Consider the following 25,885-nt stretch of genomic DNA (forward strand, 5'->3'; position numbering starts at 1 on the left):
GGCCTGAGGACCGGAATTGAGAAACACTGCTTTATATACAGTATATGGTATTATATCTATTCCATAAATGACAAACTATAACCGATTTAAACATACTTTTTCTTCAGCCCTATGACTCAGACAGGACATAAGTCAGATTTTGAATGAACTCATGATTGAATAGTTTATGTAAAATGTAATATCAAAAATAGTATTAACAATTTATTTCAACGTATCTTAAACGAAGGAAGACTGATGGATGCAAATCAACTGAATGAGAACACAGTTTTCCCCAAAGAACCTATGGGGAAGGCCGGATTATCCAGTGGGCATTATGGGCACAGGCACAGGGGCCCACGCCCCTTTGGGGCACATGTGGGGCCCATGTAGGGCATGCACAAGCATTTTGGACATGAAACAAACTGTACATAAAAGCCTGATAGTTACACCCCAGTGTCTAGTGTATTGCTACTTCTACCATTGGCTGAGAGTTGTTAGAAATGTCGTTTCACATTTATCATTCCCACTTTTCACAATGTTGCGGTGGGAAAGGCGGCCCCTGGAACATTCTGGGCCCAGGGACCTACGCACTTTTAATCCGGCCCTGTTTATGGGCAGAACTATGTCAAATGCCGCCATTTCATTGGTTATTATTACCCTCATTCAGGCTTGTGTGAAAGAATAATATCTGACAGTAACAGTATAGCAGTATCCTGACAGACGCTGTTCAGGGCAAACACGCCCCCAATAGGCCGAAGACTTCCTGGTTGAATGGACCAGTTTTGTTGTCTTCCTCCCCGGACTGGTTTTTGTTCGTGACCGTGGAAACAAGCACCGAAACCGCCGCCTGTTTTAAACACCCCTTTGGTGTAGTTACCATATGAATTAAGAGACTAGCACGTCGTCGAAACGGAGGTAGCAGTGAAAGCGGGAGCCGCGGAGAAGCGGGGAGCATCTACCCGGACATCAGAAAGGTTAGCCGGGAATGAGCTAACGAGCACGGCGGTCGGTCGGGGCGGACTGGTCATCTCAGTTTGGTGCGTTTCAATTCCCCAAAGGTTAAAAACGGTTCAACTTCAAGTAACTTGTCGTCAAAGTCAAGAGACCAGGAGGTGAGTTGCTTTGTTAGATGAAGATTAGTCGGGCAATTTCATTTATTATTATTATTTTTAGTATCAATTTCCAGTAATCCAGACGTCCTGCTCTGTTCCAGCTGCAGTTTAACTTCCTGTTAGAGTTCAAGGTTTAAATCCAGCATTATATTAATTTTTCCACTCCTAAGTTAGATTTATATTTATGCAAAGTTATCGGGTTGGAAGATTAATTTCCTAGAAATGCGGTCACATCAAATAAGTTCCAGCGTCGTTTGCATGTACCCATGTTTTATTAAAAACATTAGGTGCAGCTGCAGAATTGGATCATTCTGATTGCTGATTATGTTTCAGTCTGACTCTTAAGGATAGAGATGTTTAGGTTTTATTCCATTCAGATGGTCAACTCTGTTTGCTGCTGTCAGCCAACGTTAGCTGCCATCACCACACTATGTGTTGTAGCTGAAGAGTGTCAAAAAGCCATAAATTATTGATTAAGTGCAGTGTAAATCTGGTATTCTGTGGGCTGGCAAAATAACTCCACTAAGTCAGTTTTAATGGTAAAAACAGTCATTCAGTGAGATAACTATAGACTCCAGTTGGTTACAGAGGAAAGCATTGATTTACAGTTGTAAATGTACTTGGATTGTACAGTTAGTCACACTTCAGGTCTTTTATGCTCTTTTTGTTGTTGTTGTGGGATGTCTTATGTCCTCTAATCAGCATTTTCAGCAAACACTGAATAGAGGGCTGAATTAAGCTGTTGTTTCAGATTGAGTGAATAATTTACAATGATACTCCGAGCCTAATATCAAGTACTCTCCCAGTAGTGACAGGTTTTACAGGATGAGCATGACTCAACAACTAAGAGGAAGAGTAGTTTTTGCACACTTGATGTGAACGACAAATTAGTTTCAGTCAACAAGGTTTTGTTGGAAATTGTTTCCCCAAGGACCTCCAGCTACACCAACAGATTGACAGGTTTAAAGTGATGAGTATCAGTAACTAACCCACTGGCTTAGGATGGTTGGCATCTTTGGAAAATTCTAGTAGAAAACAAGAAAATCTTAAGAATACCCTAACCTCGAAGACAAGAAGAACAGAACCAATATTGCATAACAGGATCAAACTGTCTTCTAATCATCATTAGTTAAGACAATAAAAGTTGAACACAAAGAAGCTGCAAAGATTTTATATTTATTATGACATTTTTATTTATTTTTTATTCATTTGCCCTCTTCTTGTTTGAATTCTAACATACGTTGATGATTAAAAAAACTGATGTCATTTAAACAAAACCCCATAAATGCCATTCTTTGTTGAAACAACATTAATATGGGATGTGCATATATCGCACTTTTGTTTATATCTTATACAGCTATTTTGCTTAGTTTAATTTTTTGAAGGAACTTTTCCAACAAATTGTGTCCACTTGCTAATGCCAATAATTTAATTCAATTCAGCTGTATTTGTATAGCTCCACTTCACAACAATGTGGTCACAAGGCACTTTACATACACAAATCAACATACACATCATTTCAAGCCTATTCATATGTAGCCTATAATAGAAACCAATTGATTGCATCGAGTCATGACTTCAATCCAATCGCCCAACCTGAACATGCACGAGGTGGCAGTGGGAAGGAAAAAAACTGCCTTTTAACTGGAAGAAAACCTCTAGCAGAACCCGGCTCAGGGAGGGCAGCCATCTGTCTCGACGGGTTGGGGTGGCGAGGACAGGAAAGACAGAACAACATGTTATTCAGGAAGACCTGCGGAAAGAAGGAGAAATAAGTTAGAGACAGCAATATTATCATAAGTTTATACATTTATACATTGGAGAAATAGAGTGAGGTACTTCTCAGTGCATCAGGTAACATCCCCATTGTTACATAAGTAATGGTTGGTTAAACCTCCCCAAAACTATAAGAGCAAAGAGCATAACCTGGACAGTTGGGTCCTGTCCATGCAGGCTCCAACTCAGGAGATGCTCATAGCCTAACTATAAGAATCATGGAAAAGGAAGGTTTTCAGCTTGATCTTAAAGGTGTGGAGGGAGTCTGCCCCCCGAACCCACAGTGGGAACTGGTTCCATAAGAGAGGAGCCTGATAGCTAAAGGCTCTCCCTCCCATAGTACTCTTTGAGACTCTGGGAACCACCAGTAAACCGGAGTCTGAGAGCGAAGTGCTCTATTTGGAATATATGGAACGATAAGATACTTTATGTACAATGGAGCTTGGTCATGGAGAGCTTTATATGTGATAGAGATATATGATTTTTATTTTTTTTTTATTTTTATTTTTTTTTATCTATAAACATAAAACTCTATATTATTGTACATGCCAGAGAACAGGAGTATATATACACTCACTGGCTAATTTTTTTTGCTACACCATGTTATCTTGGTTTTCACCTTGGACTGCCTTTGTTCTTCATAGTGTAGATTCAACAATATGGGGATTTTTTTTGCCATATTGACATGATAACACCATATAATTACCATTCCACCATATCCCAAATATGCTGTATTGATGGAGATCTGGTGACTCTAGCAGACCGTGGAATACAGTGAATTCATTGCTATGTTTAAGAAACCAGTTGAAGATGATTTGAGCTGTGAGACATGGTGAAAGTAGCCATCAGAACATGGCACATTGTCATCATAAAGGGATTGACAAGGTCAGCAACAATACTCAGGTAGACTGTGGTGTTAAATTCTGCAAAACTGGATGGTCTCAAATTGTGCATAAACCACCACTAGCTACCTGGACTGTTACTACAAGGCGGGATGGATCCATGCTTTCATTCTGTTTACGCCAAATTCTGGACCATGCTATTTAAATGTCACAGCTGAAATTTAAAGTCAGACCAGTCTTTTATTGTCCCATTTTGGTGACACTGTGTGAATTCTACCTTTACTGTAGTTTTCTTTTCATAGTTGACTGGAGTGACACCCCATATGGTCTACTGCAACCAATCTTTCTGAAATACTCACAAAAGTCCATCTGGCACCAACAATCCAGTCACTTCAATCGCATTTTCCCCATCCTGATGCTCAGTTTGAACTCCAGCAAGTCCTCCTGACCATGTCTACAGGCCTACATGTACTGAGTTGCTGTCGTATGACTGGCTGATTAGCCATTTGTGTTCAGTTCAGTACAGTTTGGCTTTTTGTGTCGCACCACTTCACAACAATGTCATCTCAGAGCACTTTACAGACACATCAATGGGAGCCAGTTCATAAGAAATAACCTAGATAAAGAAAACTAACAGATTACATTGAATCCAATCAGCCATCCTGAGCATGCATAAAGTGACAGTGGAAAGGGAGGAAAAAACTCCCTTTTAATAGGAAGGAAAAACCTCTGGTAGAACCTGGTTCAGGGTGTTAATAAGGAATTGAACAGATGTACCTAATAAAGTGGTCAGTGAGTGTATACATGAAAATTATTAAAGCAAACGTTACGTCTGAGGATTCTGCTCAGAGGCCAATGGATGCTACAGTAGTTCCTAGTGAAAGCCGATACGGCAGATCTTCTGCATTCCCTCCCTTTGCACCCAACTCCTGCTGTGAAATGACGAGCGTTGTGGAAAGGGTCAAAAGGCTACGCAGCAGGGTTTAAGTTTGTCACGCTGCAGTTGAAAAAATGCACTCGAGCTAAGTGGTTCATTTCATCATGACAACTGCTCTGTCTCAGTTGTTTTCAGGTTTGGATGCCTCAAACAGTTGTATGACTACAAATGAAACCCCCAAAACCCCACTTTCTGGTCTTCGTACTATAAAATCTGTCAGGTCTCCGTGATTTTATTTGATCTATTAAAAAGCAGAAATGTTGCTTCTTTACTTTAGAAGCCAGTTTGGTTAAAACCGTGTCTGCAATGTTCTGTTTGACTGGTTCAAAGTTCAGGTAGGTTCCTTGTGGAATATCAGCTCATTACATCTTCATCAGATTGTTCCAGATTACCTCCATTAATATTAAAAAATATGACTCTTGCACTGTTACTTTGTGCCAAATGAAAACATTAGCACGTTTGTAATGACCAAGCTAGCTTTCAGGAGATTTTATGTTTCCTGTTACCAGGTTCAGATAGATTGTTCTTGGTATTAAAACAGCCTGAACAAATCATAGTTGACCCATGATGTCAGACATTAGTATTATTAAGGTTGTTTTGAATAAGTAGTTATCTTTTTCTGTTTATTTTTCTGCAATCTGTTTCAGATGTCTGGGAGTAGTACCTTTTTATTAGCAAAAGGTTCTTGCAGCAAATCCAACCAATCTTTTTTTTATTTGGTTTAAAAACAAAACATGCCCAAATTAACATAGTTCTGTTTAGTTCCGTTCATCTTGGCTGTAATGGTTATAGTGAATTTCTTATTAAAATGCATCTCAAAAATATTATTTAGGATAAGTTTGGGTGGTAGTGTTTAATCACAGCAAAAGGAACAATATAAATGGTGATAAACTAAACTCTGTGGAGTGTAGATAGACATGTAGATAGAGCGGCTGTAGCTCAGGAGGAAGAGCAGTCCTCTGCCAACCTAAAACTAACCTGGTGTTTAGTGGTATATAAAATGTAGAAGTGCTGTATGAGTGTGTGTGTGAATGGGACATGTAGAGTTAAAGGGCTTTGAGTGGTCCTGATGACAGGAAAAGTGCTCTATAAGTACAGTCCATTTACCATATGTCAGTGAGCATGAAAAATGGCAAGCTGTGATTCATTTGTGACCAACATGTAGTCTTTCATGGGTCTCAGTGTGAATCCAAGTCGCTAATCCTCGCTATTCTGTCATGTTAGACAAAACTGTACTCTTAAGTGTGCTCTCATTTTCATATATCAACATGGTAATTGCCACTGAACATGATACAGCAGAAGATGCTGCAGATGTTGTTAGTTTTCTGGGTATTTAGTTGTAAAATGGAAAATTTGACCCTCTGACCTGTGCTCATAGACAGCACAGTGGTTACCAGTGTCACCTCACAGCAATAAGATTCCCAGTATGACTCTTGGTGATGTGGATTTCTCTTGGGTAATACAGCATCCACCCTCAGTTACTGAACAAACATGTTGGAATAATTGCTTTTGCTAAATTGACTGGAGGCGTAATGATGTGTGCCCAAGTTTATTTGTTCCATTTGTTATTTTCCTCTCTCTTTATTACAAGTGTTCATGACAAATAAAACTAGCAAGATGAGTTAACATCATCACATCACATAGATATGTCCCATTCTGGATGAATGGATGCACTTGGAAACCAGTAAATCATCCCTGTTTATTTGATGGCTGTTGAGATGTTTTACTCAACATATTGTCACATTTTATCAGCTTTAGTTTGCAATGGAAAATTGATTAAAAGTTTTCAGGCTGATCTTTTTAACAGGTTGATCATTGACTGAGTTGGAGGCCAGCTGAATGTGGGGGCTTGTGGTTGAAGCCAGATGGGTTTGGAAGTGTGTGCACTGTACTGGCCTGTTAGATGAATCTGTTAGATGTGGGATTGTATAACTTTCAGTCTTATTAATTTGTATGAAGAAAAAAGGGAAGCATCCTTGAAAGCCAGGGTCATCGGTTGAGCTCTAATTAACAAGCACATAAAACACTCTTCCCCTGTTAAGCTTATTGGTAGATTGAATCATCAAGAATGGGCAAGAAGTTTAACTCTTAATTAGGTTTTAGTGAAGAAAAGGACACAGATTTCCAGCCATCCTCTGGAAATAAGCTGTTATTTTTCTTTCTTTTTTTTAACCTCCGCTAAGGAGGTTATGTTTTACCCGACGTTTATGTTTGTATTCAAGATAACTCAAGATAAAGTTATGGATGGATTTTCATAAAATTTTCAGGAGATGTTGAAAATGTGAAAAGGAAGAGCAATTTGGTTCCAGAAACTTTTTAAAGGCCTTGGCAGAGGTTTGCGTTTTCCGAGTGCTTTTCTAGTTCCAGTTGTGTTATTTTCACGTAATCCTAAAACCTTTTGACATTTTGTGCCTTTTTCAGGGCGTACCATCTTTTTGTTCACACACAATCAGACCTGCTACATTACTTATTCATGAGCTCTGTCTCCAGACAGAGCTGGATGCACAGTTTCCAGCCAAGTGCAGTTCAAGATAGTTGTGTAGGTTGTTTTGTTTCAGTTTTAAGGTCAAATGGTGAATTACAGTATCTAACAACAACAGCCTTGTCTCTTTGCGGTGGGAGGAATCTGGGTGGTTTGGTCTTATGGGATCAGACTATCTGTGTTTGTTCTCCTTTCAGTTAATGCATCCTCCTGAGTGTTCACCTGAACTGCATTTGTTGATTCACTCTGCCTTATTAGCACTTGTATTTCTTTGTATTCCTTGAGGACTATGTAGATGCTCCTATTAGTCTGTTTACACCAACTTGTAATTGACGTGGGTTAGTGTTCCTAGACGGTGATACTATAACTGTGGGGCTTTAATATACACTAATATACAATTTATTACACAATACACACTTTAATGTACAGTGGATGTTTCAACACTTTTATGTCTGTGTCACACTCCTTCCTCAGATCTAGCATCTTAATCTTTAATTCGTGTTCGTGTTTTTTTTAAAATTTTTTTTTTTTTTTTAATCTCCCTGCCCCTCCTCCTTTCCATCTGTCCCCTCTCAGTATGCGTTTGGAGTCACGGGCGCTGTAGGATGAAGAGCCCGCCGAACCGCACCAGGGACATTGAGCGGCAAGCTGGCTACCTGAAGCCCGAGCACTGCGCCCCTCCCCCACCCCGCACAGGCTCAGACACCATGTGGTTCATCCGCGACGGCTGCGGCATCGTGTGCGGCATCATCACCTGGTTGCTGGTCTTCTACGCCGAGTTTGTGGTGGTGTTTGTCATGCTGCTGCCGGTCAAGAACGTGGCTTACAGCCTCTTCAACGGGGTGGTCTTCAACGGCCTCGCCTTCCTCGCCCTCGCCTCACACGCCCGAGCGATGTGCACAGACCCGGTCAGTCAGACGCAGTTTAGTTTCCAACATCAGTTCTGTTAATGCTGTTGTTTGTAGGCTAATTTTTTTTAGAACTTATACAAGTATTTACTTGGTAATTAAATTTTTACTCTCCTCCTGAAGATGAAATCTCTTTTGGGGAATCTTATGAAAACAAATGTCAAAGCTTCAAAACGCTTCAGACTACTAAAGGATACATAACAGTCATGGAAAAATTAGATGTTGTACTTGAAGGGAAATTTGTTCCCATCAAATATACAAACTTTTCTTCTGTTTTGATTTCAAATTGCATCTAAATTATAAAACAAAAATGGCATTTGATTATTTTGCGTGTGTGTTCAAAGCACTGAAATAAATAGAAAACATGAGTATCACAGAGCCACAAATGGATGAGTGCTTCATTTTGTGCAACAGAGAAGTTGTTCATGTAAAAAGGAGAAATCTTCCTTTTAAGGTGATTACACCAAAGATTGCAGAATATTATTTTTCTTTCATTCATTCATTCATTCATTCATTTTCTGAACCGCTTAATCCAATTCAGGGTCGCGGGGAAGCTGGAGCCTATCCCAGCTGGGTGAATATTATTTTACCCCAAAAATTATATTTAGACACCACAAGCTGAGTGAACCAGTTTGTCTATCATCTGAAAGGAAAACAGATTTCTCTGCAGTTTATAATCCCACTACAGGCCAGAGGAGAAATATATTTTACTAGTTTTAAGATAAATGTCCCATTTAACCTCCTTATTAGGAGACCTCCTTCATAACATGTCCTATCCAAGGTAACACCCAAAATAAACTAAGCATGTTTTTAAAACTACAATAGCTGTTGTACAATCTTAATCTCAAACGAAAGAATAGACGTACAAGTTTACAACCAAGTCCTATGTTAGTGTGTCAGAGTAACTTAACCTGAAACACAGTGAATGTAAAAAAACATTAAGTGAAAACCCGAGGATATCAGATCAGTTTATTTAGGAATTAGTCATGTCTGATGTGGAATTGTGCAAAAGTAGAAGTTAAAATGAACCTGCACAGTCTTATCGTTCTTTTAAAGGTGTTATGTGAGTAAATATCTCAGGAACCAATTGACTAAATGGATCACCCATAAATTTACCTCATAAACATGGCGAGGATCTTTGATGAAAGTGAAGCCCAAGATAGGATATCATACGAAGAGTGACTACTACAATATAAAGTCAACTTCATCTTTATGGAAACTCTCAGGACCATTATGACTTGTTTCAAGCAGCAGCAGAGTGATAAAACACATTGTCAGCACGGTTTGAGATGGAATATAACACAATTTATGCTTTTGATAGTATTTTTTTTAATCAGCTGAGTTCCTGCTTTCATCAGACACCTTTTTTTTATTATTTGCCTCAAGTGGACTTATTAGCAGAAGCTCAGTATGGAAGTTTTTGTTACATTTCTATATAATTACTTGGGTTTGAATTGCTCTTCGTTGTCATGACAATGCTTGGTAAAGTCCTATGCTGATCACGAGCCCCCTGCACACTTATGTAATGGGCTCTGGTGAGAAGTTCAGCTCTCTACATCTATTTAACTTAATTATTTCCATCTTATGATACTTAATTTTATAGTCATTTGGCAGATGCTTTTATCCAAAGCAACTTGCATTAACCGATTAACCATAGCAATTAACCTAATATGTGGTGGGTGGGAGGAAGCCGGAGCACCCACAGAGAACCCACGCATACACAGGGAGAACATGCAAACTGTACAGAAAAGCCACTGCTCAACCCTCCTCCCCGCAGCTGGGGCTCGTACCAGCGACTTTTTTGCTGTGAGGCTGCAGTGCTAACCACTACCCCTGCCGTGCTAACGTTTCTGTTTCTACTCTGCTATATTTCAATGCAGTGGCTGCATTTAACACTTTGCTCCAGCAAAATTATTCAGCAGGCGGACTTCCAGATTGCAGCGTTATAATTTGCCTCCAAAATATAAAGCGTTGCCGTCTCATTTTAGATGTCTCTCGCATATTTTTATTCAAATAACTGCCTGAATCTCCCACTATCTTATGATAAAACATTTCTGAAATAAGAGTGTTACTTTGTGTAGCCGACTATATGGAATTCATAGGAGATACTGTTCTTATAAAACTCTAAATTGTAGTAGCCCACGTAAGAGGCTTTACGTTTACATAGATACAGTAGAATGATGTTGCAATGATGGACACAAATATAAATTCTTACTCTGATCAGATAAAATGGAAGCAGTAAAAGTGGAAGTAAAGACCTAAAATAGAAGCATCCAAGAACAATTTTTAAATGATGACAAAGGATTTAGGTTAGTTTCAGGAAATGTCCCCAAACAATCCAGGATGTCTGTGTTCTGTCACTTTGGTTAATACAAAATACAGTCTGTAGAAACGCTCGCTGGTTGCATGCATGGTTCTTGTTAAAAATGTTTTCATATCTGCAGTGACAGAAAATATATCTGATATCCTTGTTACTTTTTCTTTTCTCCTTCACCCCAGGGAGCTGTGCCGAAAGGGAACGCAACCAAAGAATTTATTGAAAGCCTGCAGCTCAAACCAGGACAGGTGGTCTACAAATGCCCCAAGTGCTGCAGCATCAAGCCTGACAGAGCTCACCACTGCAGGTACAGCAGGACACTCCACAAATCTCACTTTGCAGACTCTGCACATTTAAAGATGCTAAAGCCTGGTGTGAATCTCTCAGTGGAAACTCCTCTCCTCTGTTTGTTTCTGCACCGGCTTTGCCTCCCGTGTGTGTTCTCTGTGTTTTTTTTTTGTTTTTGTTTTTTTATAAGTGTACCCATGCTGCATTTCCCTGCAGACTCTGCAGCTTGACAATAAGGTTTCCCCATGTGGCTGTTCAGCAGTTTCTCTGGGCTCTCAAGGCATGAAAAGTGCAAGAACACAACCGAGTAATTGAATTGTAAAGCAACCCCCTCCTCTTTCCAAAAAAAAAAAAACATCTGGTGTCCATTTGAATGGAGTGCATTTTTTTGGGGCTTGTACAAAAAAAAAAAAAAGTTATTTTTGTGGTGGTTGCAGTTAATGGACTGCAGTGAGTTTTTTATAATGTCAGAAGATCTCCCATGTAAAAATACCTGAGAAGATTTGTCAACAGTCACACATGGATAGATGGGTTGTGACTTTTGACATGGAAATGCATAACATGGCTCAGTTTTTGATTTATACAGCAGAAGTGGACTTCCTTGTTTTTGCACGCTAAACAAGTGCAACTGCCTCTACATCACATCAGCACAAGCAGCTTTGGCTGTGATAAGAATTATATTATTACGTAGTTCATAATACAGATTCATCTGTATTATGAACACATTTTGTGTTTAAAACAGCTGAAACAGACTTCTTGGTTTTACAGCAGGCTCAAAGTGACATTGCTAATTTTCTGATAAATGCGGTAATGCTTGTTATGTTTTATGTAAAGCACTTTGAATGATCTTCTACATGAAGTGGATTCTACAAATAAACTTGTAGGTCAGACTAACTGGGATCGTATGTGTAATTATAAGAATGTGTGCTGTGATTTCCTTCAGTGCTCTTATCATCAAACTGATGCAGTGATACTTCACAGTTTGTCATCTTTATGTGTCCCCACAGTGTGTGTAAGCGCTGCATCAAAAAAATGGACCACCACTGTCCCTGGGTGAACAACTGTGTCGGAGAGAACAACCAGAAGTACTTCGTGCTCTTCACAGTGAGTCCTGGAGTCAACAGAGATCAGAATCACAGATTCTATACATCTCATGCTAATAGACTTTAGTTTCTATGAATAAGGAGTTGATGGGGACTGGCTTGTTAAACCTGTTATAAAATGTACAATACCAGTCAAAAATGTAAACATATGTTCCCATTAAATTCACTTTTCACTGGTACTGAATGTTATAATGTGCAAGCAATACTTTGTTGCCATTAAATGTTTGTTTGCTTTCAGATGTACATTGCACTAATATCCTTCCACGCGTTACTCATGGCGGCTTTCCACTTTGTTTTCTGCTTTGAAGAAGACTGGACAAGTAAGTATTTTTGTCTGTTCTAGTAGTTTCGGATGGATTTAAGAGGTGAATTTCCAGTAACACCAGAAGGTAGAAGCCTAGAAGAGTGTGTACAGGTCAATGAGAGAATGAGCTTCATCTTCATCTTCATCTTCATCTTCATCTTCTGCCGCTTATCCGGGGTCGGGTCGCGGGGGCAGCAGCCTAAGCAGGGAAGCCCAGACTTCCCTCTCCCCAGCCACATTCGCCAACTCTGTGGGGGGGATCCCGAGGCGTTCCCAGGCCAGCCGAGAGATATAATCCCTCCAGCGTGTCCTGGGTCTTCCCCGGGGTCTCCTCTCAGAGGGACGTGCCTGGAACACCTCACCAGGGAGGCGTCCAGGAGGCATCCTGACCAGATGCCCGAGCCACCTCAACTGGTTCCTCTCGATGCGGATGAGCAGCGGCTCTACTCTGAGCCCCTCCCGGATGACTGAGCTCCTCGCCCTATCTCTAAGGGTGAGCCCGGCCACCCTGCGGAGGAAACCCATTTCAGCCGTCTGTATATGAGATCTCGTTCTTTCGGTCACAACCCACAGCTCATGACCATAGGTCACAAGACCCCTATGATGTATACAAACTCGGGCAGAAATGTTCCCTTGCCCGGACGCGGGTTACCGGGACCCCCCTCTGGAGCCAGGCCTGGAGGTGGGGTACATGAGTGAGCGTCTGGTGGCCGGGCCTTTACCCATGGGGCCCGATCGGGCTCAGCCCGAAAGGGTTACATGGGCCCCACCTCTCGTGGACTCACCATCTGCGGAAGGAGCCGTAGTGGTCGGGTGCAGTGTGAGCTGGGCGGCAGCAAGAGGCGGGGACCCTGGCGGTCCGATCCCCGGCTGCAGAAACTGGCTCTAGGGACGTGGAGAGAATGAGCATTCTTCTGAATTTATTACCTCAGTTAATATTCTCCTAATTAATTTGAAGTCTTTTTGCAGGATGATGCTTATTCTGAACAATAACATCTGTAAGAACACTTCTTCTGATTCTGAATAACATAGTTGGCAGCTACCAGTATGATAAACTTGAGGCTCAACCGTAATCTACAAACCAGTGTAGCACGTTCATGTTGAATGTATTAAATTCAACTTTATATGTATAGCGCCACTTCATAATAGTGTTGTCACAGGGCACTTTACATACATATCATTTCGATCCTATTCATACATATCCTATAATAGAAACCAACTGATTGCAGCCAGTCATGACTTCGATCCAATCCCCCATCCTGAGCATGCATGCGGCGACAGTGGGAAGGAAAAAACTCCCCTTTAACTGGAAGAAAACCTCCAGCAGAACCCGGCTCAGGGAGGGCAGCCATCTGTCTCGACTGGTTGGGGTGGAGAGGACAGGAAAGACAGATCAACATGTACAATTGCACTTGTACATGTACTATGTATGATCAGGAACTACCAGTTTCTGACAATGAAAGTTTATCTGCAATTTAAGTATTTAGTTTATACTCAGGATTGAGCTTCTCATGGACCAGAATTACTACTTTTTCTTTCTGTGTGATATTGGTAGATTGATGAATGAATATTTTCAGCAGTAGGACAGTGCTCCTTTCTGGCACTGAGGTTATACACGTGCACCAAACTTCTTTTTAATGTGAGAAACCTTTCCCCTTTCCGCAGAATGCAGCAACTTCTCTCCACCAGCAACAGTCATCCTCCTGATCCTCCTCTGTTTTGAGGGTCTCCTCTTTCTGATCTTTACTGCAGTCATGTTTGGGACTCAGGTGCACTCCATATGTACAGATGAAACGGTGAGTTGATGCAGAGGTAATCATTTTTTTGTGCAGGAATGGAATTAAATCTTAGTAATAGTTTCATAAATGGTACTTTATGTCTGTTCTTGTGGCTTTTCTTTACCATCCTATGGTCTACTTTCTATTCAGAACATAGAACGTACCCGAAATACTGATGGAAAAAGATTATTTGCTGCAAAGTAATAAAGGGGGGGTTGGGATACCAGAAATGAGTCTGCGACAGAACAATTTGCAGTGAGGTCTCCTCTAGTTTGTATGTAATTTTTATGATTTCTGAAAAAAATGCAGGAGTAACAGCTCTGACCTCGCTGTCAGTGTGTTGATGAAAGCAGGGGCAGGTAATCCACTTACATCCCTCTGCTGGGTTGAGTTCAGGGTTTTTATTTATTTTTTTCCTGCTCAAAGCCACCCACGAGGATGACTCATAATATATCATAATATTCACTACAAAGAGCATTTGTTTTAGTTACTTTCAGCCTTAATGGCTCCTCTGCTGTGTGTTTGTGTGTTTCATGCAACATTAGGAAATGCTAAGAGTGAGTCATAAACCTGAAAACAAGAAAAAATCCAAACATGATTCATTGTCCTCCCAGTGCATAAAATGAACAACATTTTTTCCTGTTTTTTTCCTGTCTTTATCTTATTATCATTTATCTATTTTACACTTTGATTTTATACCTGTGATTATTGACACTACTTGCATCCAGTGCAAGCAGCGATGTAAGAATATCATTGTACAGGGAGCCATGTTTCTAACTGTGCATATGATTATAAAAGCTGTGAATCTTGAATTTTGAATGCAGACTTACACTGTATGTTTTATCTCTGTAGGGTATCGAGCAGCTTAAGAAAGAGGAGAGAAAATGGGCCAAAAAGTCTAAATGGATGAACATGAAGGTTGTGTTTGGTCACCCTTTTTCTATAGCCTGGCTCAGCCCCTTTGCAACACCGGATCATGGAAAGGCAGACGTGTACCAGTATATAGTGTGAAAACAGCAAACTGAGCTGAGCTGTGCTGCTGTGGACACAGACTGATGAGTCATGACCTGGACATGAACTCATTTTAACCACCTCCATCTTCTTTCCCCGATGACAACAAGGGACATTGTTTTGTAAACTTTCATGTTTTCTCTTATTATTGTTTCCCTCTTGGTGCTGACTGAGATTATTGAGGTGTTGCTACACAACAAAACTGTACGAGGAAAAAGAAATAACTCAAGTGATGCCACAAATCAAAGAGCTGGGGAAAAATGCCACCAGTTGACTGGGTTCAATATTTGCTGGAGTAAAACAAGAAGAAAATCATGCAGTGACTGATCATTTCCTTCCTTTTAAGACTAAACACTGTAAATGAAGTTCAAACTTTTGTCCTCAAAGCAGCACGACCTTGATTTTAATCTTCCCGTAAACTTATCCCGTCATTATTTTCTGTATCGGTGACTTTGCCGTTGTGTTTTTTGCTGAATGCTGAGGATGTTTTGCCTTAGAAACGTGCATTAGCAAGCAGCGGTATCTGATATTTCTGAAGATACTTCTATTTATTTGCCTTAATGTGACAGGACATTCTCACACTGGTTTGCACCGTTGGAAGTGAGTTTGCAGGTGGATCTGTTCAGGGGATAGGAAGGAATGTACTTTAAGAGTAGTTTTGTAAAGTTTTGTTTGCAGCAAACCCCACTTCATTTGGCTCATTTTGCATGCCATGAAAATGAGAACAAATCACTTAAAAACAGGGTTTGAGTACTTTTGTTGTTACAAGTAGGTCCTCAAGATTTCTTTCTTGATTTTGTGAGACATGCTGGAACAGTGAATACTCTGTCAGATTAGCTACTGAGTTTTGTCAAAAATGTAACAGGGAACAATTTTGTTTACCTTATTTAATTGACTGCAGCTCAGTCAAACTGAATTTAGATATAATTTCTCCAATGAGATTAGTTGGAAGCAGCCTACAACACATTGGAACACATAATGCATTGGAAACCGTTAGTATTAGAAGTTGTTTGGGCAGAAACTGTGCCTGGTATTTACGCTTTTGTGGCAATATTCATAACCAAATCATGGAGGGGAAAAAAAAGTGACTGAAAATCCTCATTTTGAATAGGTAGGTAATAAGTTTCTGTCATCCAAGCTATGGAAGTGGTGCAGACTTTGTGGGTCATGTTTCTGTTTCATCTAGAGAAGCAAATAAGAAGTAACGCATCAGGAGTTAACGTATTATAAGTCAACCAGAAACAGTGAAGCTGCAAAGTCTGTTACAAACAATGCATTTAGGAAGCGTAACACATTACTTTGAATGCCTCATTTGTTTGTACTTTGAATCCTGTGAGAATGATTAAATCCTGGCAGTAAGTCATAATGTAGACACTCAACCTGTCATCACTGGTAGAAATACTACATCTGCTCCGTTAATAGAACTCAGGTATTATTGACTTTGTCAGAAATGTTCAAATTTAGTTGTTCACTCCTTCACTGATAGCTTAAATGTTGATCATGGATTATATCTGAGTTTGATTTAAAAAAAATCTTGATGAATATAGCCTTTAAATCAGCAATTACTTTGAAATTATTCACATAAAATGAATCAAACTCAAACTTAAAAAGTGCTTTACACTTAACAAATACTTCAGCTATCGGTTTCACCAGGCAGTAAAACCAGCATCTTTTTGATGATTTGACTTTGTGTGTGTTCTGTGTCTTTGCTTGAAAACCAGCTCCGATGGAAATGCAGGGAATAAAGCAATGCATGTTGTTTCCTGGATACACCAACTCAGGTGTAATTCACTTGCTCTCAATCGACAGAACTTGCTTGTAGATAATCTAGTTTGTTGTAGTAATTCTGTGCCTCACAGGATAACATTTTGTGTCATGATCAGCTCAGAGAAGAGTGTTTGCTGAAGCCTGAAAGACTCAAAATGCGTGTTTTGACGTTCAGACCTGTGGAGTTTTTAGATTTCACTTACATGGTGGAGTATCTGATGCTCGTCGGGAAGAGGCCACTTCAGAGCATTAAAGACTAAAAATGCCTTGCCTCTGGATATGAAAGCCTTATTGTAGTTAAAAATATGCTCTTTAAGATTATGAAATTAGTTTGAACATGTTTTGCCAAATTGTGCTTGTTTTGGAGGGATTTCTGAAATAACCATTATGTGTAGCATGATCAAGAATGACACCATCCCACAGGCTTTTAAATATTTTTATACCTGTCAGAATTTTAATAATACAATGCACCAACTTTCTTTTTTTTTTTTTTTTTTTTTACAATGTTCAACATGTTCTCTTTGATCAAATATGAACACTATTTGACAAAGTTATGTATGTTTTTTTTGTTTGTTTAAAGGGTAAATAAATAAAACTGTATGACCTCAACATTACTTTTGGTAAAGATTTATTGCTTTGGATAAAGCATCCTTGGCTCAGAAAAACAAATGCAAATTCTTAATACTGTATTGTCAGATAAAAATAACATGTTTTTTCTAATTGTAAAAGCAAGTATATTGAAAAGAACAAGGAAAAACTGTGACTAATTCAGTATCTAATACAGTCTAATAATGACAACAAACTTCAAACAGTGATACTGGAATAATGGAAATGAGAATGTTTTTTTGTCAGATGAGATCTTTATTCAGTAAATGAAGTGTTTCTGTATTCAGTGGAGATAGCAATTTATGTATCCTTTTAGGAGTTTCTTATTCATATTTTATGCACTTTTACAAACATCTTTTATTAAACCTGCCAGGCATTTTACTTGCTATCTGATTTAAACTGTCATTTTGTGCTGCAAAGTTCAATATAATAATAAGACATGTTGTTGCTGTAAGTCTCTGATATAAACAACAAATCTGCATACTTTAGAAGTAGAAGTGCAACCCACAAATGTAACATCAGTCTCATTACCACTATGATGAGCTTTCCCCATAACTATTCAACTTTTAACTCAATACAAAGACAGACTGATCTCTAACAATCAGATATTTGTTTAGAAAAATGTAAATTAAACTGCAGTTGTAGTCTTTAAAAAGCTGATTAACTTGTCAATGCGGCACAAAACATGTCAGGTCAATAATTATACTATTATTTTTCCCAAGCTGTCTGTGCAAAACTATCGGTCATTTATGTGCACATACCAGAAATGCATCAGACTCTGAGTTAAGCTGCCAAGTTTGCTGTGATCACAGCAGAAATTGTTTCAGAGTGAGTTCACAGGCAAATAACCTGGGTTACTCCGTCTGACAGCAAACTGGGAAATATTCATAAAGCAAATGCACATGCTGTTTTTTCCCCTGTGGCACCCATCACCCTTTCTTCTGCAAACCTTTCTGTAATATATGGGGCTAACCCATAGACTGAATGCTAACCTTATAGCTCTGTTTACCTCAGGAAGTGATGAAGTGTTTGAACCTATATTCAAAACTCAGAGAGTCTGTTTTGGTTCAAGCCATTATGCTTCCCTAACTGTGGCCATTTCATTCTCAACATTAGCTAAAGAATCAATCCACAAGTTAGCCTTCTCAAACTCAGTGATAACAAGATTTCAGTCCCCATTTCAGACCAGAAAATTATCAAGTTTTATTTGTAGCCATTTGCAAAACCACTCCTTGTAATTACAACTGCTGTATAGAAATTTTATAATGAAATGAGCTAATCACATTTGGCTGTCTTTATACGGTTTCCCTACTGCTACTAGCTAGTAAGCTAAGCTAGCAGCTAGTTGCTATCAGTAGTTTAATAAAAGCCTATGACTGGCATTGGTTGTCAGATGGGTAAGAAGGGGAAAAGTTTAATATCTACAAGTCTTTCTCTTCCTGTACTTTTATTAGCTCTTGTGCTGCTGCTGTTATCACAACACAACGTAAGGCTAGAATTGGCTTTACGGTTTAACACATTTAACAACAAAATAAAAGAAACATATTACAACAATGTAGAGACATTTGGAAAATGAACTGTTGAGTAGATTCAGGAACTTTCTGTCTAAACCCCACTGTTTAATGATGAGTTAAGCTAACTAAGAACTGTGTTCCTTCACACTGTTTCTCATAAAGCCTACAGTATATTTATTATTTCACATTGTAGGACATTAGCGCAACAGGTCCCACTTAAAATAATGCAACAACTGCAGGATCTCAAAGCAAGAGGCATGAACAGCCAATTTAAGTCTTTTTTATCTGTACAGCCCTGCAATAAATCTCTTGTTACTGTAGTCACATTCTATCAGGGAGGAATACATATGATGATTGAAAACCTGTACAGCAACAGTTAAAAGGTATTTTAGGCAGGATATTACAGAAAGGTATCACAGCTACCATTTTGCATTCATAATATGCTATGTATCCAAACAGTGTTAATGCAAAACACTATTTAGTAAAGCAGTTTTATCATGTTCAGGCAAATCCTTGCATCATTACTTTGCTGATTTTTTATATTGAAGCATTCTACCCTCATTAATTAAAAACGCAGGTTTCTTTTCTGTTAAACACATCACAGTGTTATGAGATAGTTAAGTGTTATTGCAATCTCACAGACAACTCCGAGGGCCTGTATGGAAAGACAATTTTCCTACAAAGCCCCAAAAAATGCTTTGTTATGGATTATTATACATTTTGGGCAATCCAATAAAACGAGAAAGCAACAGTGTGGCACACAAAGCTCAACAGGCAATCCACAGGCTGTGTGATGTCTCTGATGCTGGAGAGACATAGAGCCCACACAAATCACAACTTTAATGAATAAATTCACAGACATGTCACTTGGATGCAGACTAATGCTCCAGGATGCTTTGGTGCGATTTATTTAGGCTTTCATAATATTGTCCACACATGTATTATGAAATTGGAGCTGCCTCAGATTCAAAGTACAGTATGTGTCGTGCTCATATGTAGAAGTTAAAGTTCAAGCAAACAAGAAAAAGGCGAATGAAAAAGAACTGGTAAGTCCAGGGAGAAAGCGAACCCTTACCAGGGATGAGCCTTTCAGCGCTACATCAGCAGGATTACAACTTGTAACAGTGTGAGTACACTTTGTCAGCCAAGTGCTTCAGTTAAAACGGTGCCGTACACAATATGAAGTGTCAGTGTCGAATGTTTACAGTGAGTGTCATCAAAACTGAAAGAAATGCCACTAATTAGCTATAAGCTACTTAATAGTAACATCAGCGACATGGCCAGTGATAGTGGTGGTACACTACACTGACTCCAGATCAGTTTGCCAACTCTTAAAACTATGTATGAACTATGAATGTATTGTACGCTCTAGTTTCTCCACAGACTACATATAAAAAATGGAAGAAGCTTCCTGGTCTGAATTAAAAAGCAATGCTACTCTTCAATCCAGTAGGGATGGACTTAGATTGTCAGCTTCTCCACTGTTTGCAAACTGTAAAAAAATCTACTGAAAAATGACATTTCACTTGATGTGTGACTGCAGTAAACATTTTCATTATGGTTTTATGGTCTGAACCACTTATTTAAACTATTCTTTAACAGAACACAACGTTCTTTTTGTAAGATGGAGTCTATGGGATGGGGCAACATTGTGAGTCTTAGCTCATGGCTGTGGGCTTTTTTTTTTGTTTTTAAACTTCCTACTAGTCAGAGGCACCAATTAATTGTATTGTTCATTATTACCACACCAAGATAGTAGTGGTTATAATGAACCGCTGAACTTTAAACACCAGTCCATATAGCAATGGATTTAATCCCAGTATATCTTTTATACACGTCTATGTGCACTTCTTTGATAGTTATAGATCCAAATCTGGAGAGAGACACTCATTTCCTTTCCTGCAGAGTCAGATGACAAGTTCATCAATCTCACGTTTATACAAATCTGAAAGCTTAATGAGGATGCTGGTAGCTGGATCAGGAACCAGCTAGACCGGCTCTGTATAAATCCCAGCCCTCCACATAATGTTTCGAAATGCTCTCTGCACAAACATATTGTGTTGTTTCACTGAGAACTAAATGCTTCTAACTAGTACAAACTAAAATAAGCCAAAAAAATTGTCTAATATTTTTTCCTCTGTAAATCCAAAATATGCCATTTTTCCTTTTGACTTATTGTACAAACAAGATGAGAAAGTTCTGACGTGGGCTCTCCATTTCCATTTTTTATCCTGAGCAGAATCATTTGGTCAATTGGCTCATGACTGTCTTCATATTTACTAAACTGAGATGAGAGCAACTGATATTTCTCTTGTCATCTGACTCCCTGGCAGAATGCTCATTATTCCTCAACTATCACACAACTCTTTTAAGCTTGTGCATTCTGTCCCATCTATTAACTCAGAAGTTGTTGTGCTATAGTTGCCTTATTTTCCTGCCTGACATATAGCTCGAATAATTTTTGCTTCGTTGCAAGTCTGTGAACAGAGATGCTTTGCAAGAAACTAAACCCTGGCATCATTAGCTCGTCTCCATAAGCCAAATCGTAGCTGCTGTGACAGACCGAAGGCCAACATCTCCCCTGATTTTAGAATTGGGCAAGACAAGGCTGCACCAAAAACTGAGTCAGATGAGTTTCACAGGGAAATAAAGAACAATTTGTTGACATGACTGGAAGACAACAACAAATTTCTTTTGGTCTTTCCCTGCTGAGTAGTAGCTCATGACTAAATTAGTACTTTAGTACTAATTTAGTAGTGCTGCAGTAAAATCAAACTAAGATAAAAACAGTTGCTGTTTTTCAGATTTATCTACTCTTTGGCGCTGTGTAAAATCAGAGGAGGTGTCAGCCAAAATGGGCCACCGTTTGATAGTGGAGACATATATTATTCATCCTTTGCAGTAGCTGTGTTCTGTTGTCCATTCTGTGGTGAAACCCTCTGCAGGACCAACAGACCAGAGAAGGTCAGAGAGATCCCAACCCACCACAATGTTATCTGGGGTTCCCCAAAGATTAACTGGCCCAGGAAAGCCTGCAGTGGGGAACAAAGAGAAGCAAAAAGAAACCTTTTAGGATTATGGATAAAGTCAAATATCATCTAAAAAAAAAAAAAAAAACCTTGAAGGAAAATATCCAATCTGGAAATGAAAAATGATTGTGACAAGTTAATTGAGAATGTAGCCCAACCTAATTTCTAAAACAGAACAGCTTATATAAGGACGAAAACGTTTAAGGTCATTTAAATTAATTTAACTCGCAACAGAGGACTGCTAAAATAAGGAAGAAGAACCGTGAGAGACCTCTACTTACGGAAGATATGAAGTTGGAGGCAGTGGTGGTCACAGTGGTTCTGGTGGAGGACGAGGAATACCTGAGTGCTTTGGCGAGGAAGGTCCACATCACAGCATTGCAGGTGAAAAGCAGCCCGCCACATAGCAGCCTCAGAGGGATGTGGAGCTGGAGAACATAGATATTCATTAAAGCTCAAGAAATCTTTGGGTGCACAAAATGTGGACTCTGCATTTATTCAATGCTGCACATGCGCATCTGCACAGGTGGTTAATGTAAGACTTTATAAGTTATACAAATCTGAAAGTACAATGAGGATACAGTCAGCTAAGGTACAACATGAAACAACAACAAAATAACATGACACACGAGGAGCCAGCTAGTCCTGGTCTATATAAAGGTAATACCTCCCATAAAATGTGTCATGTAATAAAACAAAAAATTTCATTAGAAAAACTATAAACCTTTTCCAACCTGGAGGTCCCTGGTCTAGCTTGCATTTCTTGTCAACCAAATTCCATCATTTTAGTCTAATAAATGCAGAAGCTGCAAGAAGATGCAACTTTATGCATTGCTCCACTCCACATGAGTGGCAATCCATGCAGTCCGATGCGGTGCAAACAAATCTGGTGGTGCATGCTAATTAAAACATTTACATGCACTCTCTGTGTAAATTTGCAAGCCTAATTATTCATTTCTCTTCAGATAAGGACTCGTCGTTATTGACATAAAGCCAGAAAGCAGCCGTCTGCAGATGTTTTTAAATCACTTGGCTATATGACGTATCTACAGACGGCGTGAAGGTCATTCAAAAAACCTGACCCCTTTAAATCGCGACTCCGGTGCAGTCATCAAGACCACCCCTAGACAAGCCGAATGCGTCCAAAATAACGCGATAGCACGGTTGTGAATGAGCTGCAATGTCCTTCAGCGCGCGGACACGGGCTCCCCCGTGTGATGCCGCCAGTGGTGCTGATGCTGAGGGAGTCAGAGAGGCAGAGGGTAGGCGGGCGGGGACAACCCCCCCCCCAACTTCCTTTAAGAGAAATTATCCAGCTTGATTGCAATGCAAGCACGTCTGCATTATTCACACCCATCGTAACTGTGTGAATAATTAACGCAAGTTTAACTGCAGCGGAGCCTCACCCGATCACAGGCGGTAGTTTCATCCGCTTGTCTAAATTTCCGTTGCTCCCCCCACGTCCGGAGTCCGGTTTCACAGACTCCCTTCAGGTAGTCGGCTCCGAGGGACAGTTTGGCTGAAGACGACGCCACGGCTCCGAGAAAACCCGCCAGCAGTGCATAGAAAACTCCCGGGAACATGATGCCGATTATGACAGGCGCGGTACATTCTCTAGTCCATCTTTATTTCCTTTTTTTTTCTTCTTCCCCTTCTCACATGTCTGCTGTAGCAGCTGATATTGGTCCGGGCTCAGCTGCCTGCATGGTTGTGTCAACGAGCACGTTTCTCTGCACCTCCTACCGACAGCCGTCCGGCTGCAGTCACACATTCTCAGTCAAGCTCGTGATGAATTCTGGGAAATGTAGTTCTATAGTTTCTTAAACCAGAAATGGAAGCAACTATTTTCCCATGGAGAAGTTCTGAAAAGATGTGTGGAAAAAAACGTAATAGGCCTAAATAAGGTCTATCATAATATATAAATCCGTATAATTGTCAGGTGGTGTGTGTGGTCCTCAACCCCTCCTCCATAAGCAGAGTTAGATTTGGTGCACCCCCATAGCACCACCGGCCATTTATCACTGGTAATTTTATACACTGAATATAACATACCAATCAATTTGCATTATTTGTAACTGCCTTAAATGATATGAGAATGTTTTAAAACTTTACTGAGGCAGCTAAAAAAAAATTACCTGGATTTAATCAGCACTTTGTAATATTTTGAGTGATGTACACTGAGTCTGTCATACTGACTTGGGTTTGAAAGAAACAGAAAAATAGAAAATATCAGAAGACAAGAAATTTTAAACAAGTTAATCAGCTCAATTAGTGCAATTAGTACATACAATCTTAGCTCAAAACTATGTATGGTTTGTCTTTGACATTTTACTTTAATGTACCTCAGAGATTGTAGAGCATTCCATGGTGAAAAAAGGTTGTGTGCGCTAACTGTTTGACAATCATATATATATATATATATACATATATATATATATATATATATATATATATATATATATATATATATATATATATATATATATATATATATATATATAAAATATATATATATATATATATATATATATATATATATATATATATATATATATATATATATATATATATATATAAAATATATACATAACTTGTTTAAAATTTCTTGTCTTCTGATATTTTCTATTTTTCTGTTTCTTGCATATGTCTTGGGTCTTCAGCAGAAGGCAATTTTACCCATCCTCTATTTGAATTTACCGGAGAAGGTGGAGAGGAAAATTAAGGCAGAAAATTGAGGAAACTGGGGTCATAGACAGACTTATGGATTGATTTGCTGCCTTTTAACAGCATTTTATAATTTATTTGTACTATTTATTTTACTATTCTGTTACCAATGCAGAGGGTAGTCCAATTTAGTTTAACCAATATGCATAACATAACTGTGCAATGAAAATTATCTTATCTTATCTTATCTTATCTTATCTTATCTTATCTTATCTTATCTTATCTTATCTTATATTGATAATCAAATGGATAGATTTGATTCAGCTGCATATATTCTGGAATCAAAATGATCAATAATAATATATATCATTACTGTGTTTAAATAGCATATTCCAAATAATAGGAAATACTTCACTCTTAAATACTGAGTGGATTAACACACAATCAGTACTGATGTAATGTGTTTGAGTGTGGGTGAGTATTTATTCCTGGCTGAAGTGCAGGGAGGAACCCCTGCTTACCTTCAGCATACTGATGAGCCACAGTTTAGAGGGTCATTACATTAAACCACACTGGGTGTAACGTTAATGGATGGGGCAAGGACAAGTAGTGCAGGGAATATAAATTAGTTACACATGATCTTTCTGAGCCTTTTATGAAGAAATGAACCTTCAGAGAGACAAAACCTGAATTACTCCTGTAATAAGACTCACGAAGTGTCTGGAAAGTATGAGCCTATAACGACTGTATCAATCAGAGTTTTTCAATAAAGACAAGAGTCATCAGAGACAGACATCCATCTTTTCATCTGATGTTGCAGCTGAACATTTTATAGATTGAGGAATGGAAAAAAAAGGGGGAGATTAATATTAGCACTGCAGCTGACTTAATTTTTAAAGGTTTTTATGAGGATAATCATTAATCTAAGACATATTTTAAAGCATTTATAGTGCCTGCCTCCAAAGCTTTGTCTGTAACCTGTTATGATTTGAATGTATAATAAACAAACAGGCGATAAGATCATAATGAAGTGTCATTCTTTCGTTTTAAAATGGGTACATTGAAAAGTTTTGTTTCTGCTTTATAATACGGGTAAACAATTTAATCAGTCCAATGTTCAACAAAATATGTAAATAAGCATCAACATCATCATAAAAATAAGTCCTAAGCAAAAGAAAATGACAAGGAACAAGTCAGAAATAAAACCATATCACATTACTAACATACAAAGTACAACATATAAATTAATTGTTATGTTAACTGTTTACAGGGAATTTACCAGAACCCCATACTGTTGGATGTTCCAAAATTTGTAAAAGGTGCCTAATGGTGTCAATGTGTCATTATCTAATTTGCATAATCAGTTTTGAACATACCTGTGCATGGGAGTTCATCCTATTAGTGGACTCAGAGAAGGCATTTAACTTTGTTCTTCTGCGAATCCTGTGGGCAGTGCTCCAAAAACTAC

General features: G+C 38.9%; 2 protein-coding genes across 2 annotated transcripts; one reads left to right on the forward strand and one right to left on the reverse strand.

The window, feature by feature from the left end:
* The first annotated feature begins 902 nt into the window (after positions 1 to 902).
* Positions 903 to 17,204, forward strand: zdhhc3b (zDHHC palmitoyltransferase 3b). Its single transcript, XM_079258256.1, has 7 exons — positions 903 to 1,091; positions 7,705 to 8,036; positions 10,536 to 10,660; positions 11,649 to 11,745; positions 11,983 to 12,064; positions 13,714 to 13,844; positions 14,679 to 17,204. The coding sequence occupies exons 2-7, from the start codon at positions 7,734 to 7,736 to the stop codon at positions 14,835 to 14,837; spliced, it is 897 nt and encodes a 298-aa protein (XP_079114382.1). The 5' UTR covers positions 903 to 1,091; positions 7,705 to 7,733; the 3' UTR covers positions 14,838 to 17,204.
* A 4,405-nt stretch (positions 17,205 to 21,609) lies between these two features.
* On the reverse strand, positions 21,610 to 23,336 carry tmem42b (transmembrane protein 42b; the record flags this gene model as incomplete). The annotated part of the gene is made up of 3 exons (XM_079258618.1): positions 21,610 to 21,756; positions 22,035 to 22,181; positions 23,160 to 23,336. The coding sequence occupies 3 exons, from the start codon at positions 23,334 to 23,336 to the stop codon at positions 21,610 to 21,612; spliced, it is 471 nt and encodes a 156-aa protein (XP_079114744.1).
* Between the last annotated feature and the right edge of the window lie 2,549 nt (positions 23,337 to 25,885).

The sequence above is a fragment of the Telmatherina bonti genome, assembly GCF_933228915.1.
Source record: "Telmatherina bonti genome assembly, chromosome: 19".
Lineage (NCBI taxonomy): Eukaryota > Metazoa > Chordata > Actinopteri > Atheriniformes > Telmatherinidae > Telmatherina > Telmatherina bonti.